The following is a 4,122-nucleotide window of genomic DNA, read 5'->3' as shown; positions in this document are numbered from 1 at the left end:
AGAACTAGAAAGGTCGACATTTGCTTGGGAGCAAATACAGCATATTTCAGTCCATCTCCCTCCCACGCAAAAGTGGACTATTCCAAACTTACCCCAGTGCAAAACCGACAAAGGTTCTCAAATAAATGAATTTAATCGTAGCTGTATGAGAACAAAGATGCAACAACAAGTACTTTAAATCTCGAAAGCTTTACTAATCTTATTACAGGTATACACAAACTAACAATGATGAGATTTGATACATTTTGAAGGTCTTAGGCACATAAAATTGAATGTGTGGGTCATTACGCAACACTTAGGTGCAATGTGACCTCAGGTAACCCGCAATGGAACACGTGTTCCATGGATGGAACCGGACATTCTTTAGATAGAACATGGAACGGGTATAGCACTTTTGGCCCTTTTTTGCTGAAAATAGCCATTAAAGTCCCCCAAATGAGTCATTTGGAAGTGGTGTATGCCAAATATGTGACTGCTATTCTGTAGACACATGTTCAAGGTACCCTTATACCGAATTTCAGATCATTTGGTTGTAAAACCAGCGCTCAGGATCAAAAAATCCATTTTTTGGCAAAAAATGCAACAAAAAACCTTCATAAAAAATTTTCAAAGACATGTTTCAAAAAAATGAAAAAAACGCCTGGGGGTATTGGCCCACTCTACCTCCATGCCAAATTTCAAGTCATTTGGCTGAATGATGGCGGAGTTGAATCCCTTCGACTGTTTGGCAGGAGAAGGAGAAGAAGAAGAAGAAACATCAGAGAACACAATATATTTCATCCATACCATGGTATGGACTGAAATATAAAAATGTTTTTGGTCTGGTTTTCAATGTCAACCCCTGCGATGAACCAGGACAGGGTGGGGGGAATACAAACATAGCCACGTTTGGGATTGTGTTCTCATCGCAAAAGCGCCACCTGCTCCAGTAAGAAGCTCTGAGGAACATGTCTGATAGGCATTGAAACGTAGATAAGAGACAGTGCCGGTTGTGTAAAAAGAAAACCCCAGCAGCCTATGTTCTATCAACCTGATGAAATTATCTTCGGGGAGTAACATGGTCTTGCTGACCAGTACCTTCTTCTGGATGTCGGGGTTCAGAGTCATGTAGAGCAGACTCCACAGCAGAGTGTTGGTAGTTGTGTCTATTCCCGCAATGTAGAGGTTCTCGGCCATGTACACGATGTTTTCCTCCGTCAGACCCTCCACCTTCTCCTGCTTCTCAACCTCCAGCAGGCAGAAGTCCAGGAAGTCGAGCTATCTCCCCTCTTATCACATTTTGGACCTTGACGAAATCTTTCAACGCATTGATACCTGCTCTATTCACTGAAAAATACCCACGAGAAGACATAAATCCAAAGTATTTGGTGACAAAATAAGTCTGCAACTTTCCTCATATCATGACTTACCAAACTGTTGAGAGCTATCTACGGGGCCCTTGTTAATGTTAGATCAAAGAGCAATTTCCAATATGTATGTAGCTAGCTAGCTTGTTTGTATATATGATTCGTTTGTAGCTACATGCAAGTGTATGTTAGACAATGAACTGAATGAAAAAACTCCCAATATTCTACGTACCTCCAGGAACAAACCGCAGCAAGGGGAAGACGGTGATGATCTGTCCAGCTCCAAGTTCAGCCATAACCGAAACGACCGCCTCTGCCCGTTCTCGGAACGTCTCGTCCCTGTAGTCAGATCGCTTCCCCATCACCATGGAACAGATGACGTTTGCAACCGCCACGGTGACGTCACGGGCGATGTCAAAGGGCCTTCCATTGTATTCTGCAATCTAAGTTGAAATTCAAACAGAATCTAAAATAACAAAATGATAATGAATTGCAAAATAGATAAATATCGTAAACATGGTTATGAGACAAAAAAATATGTGATTAATAATAAAACCTTAAGCTTAGTACTGTTCACTACTATCACACAACGGAATAGACACCAAATATTCGAGAGGAAAAGTTTAGGATTTTCCATGGTTTATCTTTGGCTTCACCTTACCATATTGCGGAGACAGCTCGCCTCCTCTCGGATTTTCTCCTCAATGCTGCCAGTTCCGACCTTCATGCCCAGGTTCTTCATGACGGCGGTGGCGAACCTCTTTCTCTGTCTGTACTCGGGTCCCCAGCGTGCACCAACTATGTCTACAGGAGCAAAAACATTGCTTGTATCTTGTATCTATTTCAATGCATGCCTGGACGCCAGGTTGAAGCCATATAGCTCACAATGTCGTTTAATACGCCATACTGGTGATTAGAAGCGAGGCTTTGGCAGAGCCGACTGACGACAAGGACCTTTTCTTTCGCAACAGAGCTGACTTAAGTAGCCTCGACCTGCTTAAGAATGCCTTTCAGTTGTACGACGTACTATTAACAAAATCAATGGTGAATAGTAGTTTACCTTTTCCAGAATTAACCATCGCATCAAGCAGGTAAAGTGACGGCCTGGTCGCAAACAGATCGGACCTGTCCACGAGCGTGTCCCTGACGGCAATGTAGCCGTTCAGAACCACCACATCTTCCATCCCCATCCTGACGGTGAAGACGTCCCCGTACTGCCGACTCCACGCCGTCAGCTTGAGGTGAGGCGTACGGCCCAAGGCGAGGAGGTGCCCGAGAACAGGCACACGTCCTGCCGGGTAGGGAGGCAGGTTTCGTCGGCGCTTCAGGAGGAAACACCCCAGGAAAAGGGCCGCACAGAAGACGATAAAAGACTGCAGAGTCAGCCCAGAGATCTGCAAAATCTCCCAGACGGAGTCAATTACCCAACTCACGTTTATGGCGGCCGCCATGTTTCTAACGAATGCAGAAAACCTGCGCAGCTATTGTCTTTTATCCGTAGTCTATGACCAGATAACGAAGTCGCCCGATGAGTAGCATGACTCACGCCAACAAAACCGGGACAAACTTGTTCCTGACTCTCCCTCCTGTGCTTTATCTATTAGAGGTTTGTGGTCTTTTAAAAATGAATTTGTAGCATGCACCCCAGTCCCATGGGTCAAGAGAAAGTCACAGAGAGAAAGAGAGAGGCACGAGAGTCGTTTATTTAGTCTTTCTGCTCTATCATTCCATTTCCATGACACTTGTCTCGTGGCTGTGCTTAAGCTTCATGAAACAAATTGTTCTAGCCCTTAGGGCCTGACGCCTGAGCACCAGCTATTCAGTGTCACGACTGATGCATGAAATGCTGAAATGTACATAAATGTCTTTGCAGCACCCCAGTCTTACCAATCGTCCTATAGATCAATGGAGAGTCAGAAAGACACATGACATGCACGAGAGTCGTTTATTTGGTCGCTCTACTCTAGTACGCCGTTTCCTGTGCCATTTTGTCCATGACCCTTGTCACATGACTGTGCCCTCTTGAAGTAAACAGTATCTAGCCCTTAGGGCCTGACGACAGCAGCAGCTATTCAGAATAACAGTGATGATGCACTATTTTAGACAAAGCGGTTATGGAACCAATGAACTATGGCCTACATTCTTTGCAGTGTATTAAAGCTAATACATAAACATGTCGGTGACTTACTTTAGACCCCTGCTACATAAAGAAAGGAGGAAGACAAGCGGTATATCAGGAAAATAGGCTGTAGATGTATTAGATTTTCTAACAAAATCAGATCTACTTTTCTACAACTGTTGCATAACTGTTGCATAACTGCTTTGATAACGGACGGCAATGAAAAATTTTATATTTATTCTACAAAGCAGGCCGTCATATGTTCTTGTGATCTTTACATTTTATGATCTGCCAGAGTAAATTTAATCCGGCATTACTGTTCTGTACGTACAATTACTAGTAGTCTATCTTCGACCTACTGAATCTGAAGGAACATGAAAACGTGAAATCTAAAGTCAAGATTGCTTTTTTCTCGCCTATGTTTGCTATAATTGTTCATTGGCCTTTCATACACCTAATATTTTCCTTTTATACACCTGCATGTCATACTAAATACAGTCACCATTTCTCTGCTTCCACAAGCTAATTTTCATCTGGATGTTAAGTAGAAAACTCAGATGAGTGACGTCATTTCTCGTACATCTGGCCAAAAAGCACACTAACGCGGTATCGCACAGAGCTTAGGGACTGTACGATATTACCGGGAGGGGGGGGGGG

At 43.5% G+C, this 4,122-nt stretch overlaps 1 protein-coding gene across 1 annotated transcript; it reads right to left on the bottom strand.

The window, feature by feature from the left end:
- Window positions 1–1,222: 1,222 nt before the first annotated feature.
- LOC109461524 (vitamin D(3) 25-hydroxylase-like) lies at window positions 1,223–2,797 on the bottom strand. The gene is made up of 4 exons (XM_019757903.1): window positions 2,407–2,797; window positions 2,008–2,150; window positions 1,579–1,789; window positions 1,223–1,326 (listed from the first exon to the last, which is right to left on the bottom strand). The coding sequence occupies exons 1-4, from the start codon at window positions 2,795–2,797 to the stop codon at window positions 1,223–1,225; spliced, it is 849 nt and encodes a 282-aa protein (XP_019613462.1).
- Between the last annotated feature and the right edge of the window lie 1,325 nt (window positions 2,798–4,122).

Source organism: Branchiostoma belcheri, unplaced genomic scaffold (assembly GCF_001625305.1).
Source record: "Branchiostoma belcheri isolate BF01 breed outbred unplaced genomic scaffold, Haploidv18h27 scaffold931, whole genome shotgun sequence".
In the NCBI taxonomy this organism is placed as follows: Eukaryota; Metazoa; Chordata; class Leptocardii; order Amphioxiformes; family Branchiostomatidae; genus Branchiostoma; species Branchiostoma belcheri.
This window is presented reverse-complemented; position numbering and strand designations above follow the sequence as displayed.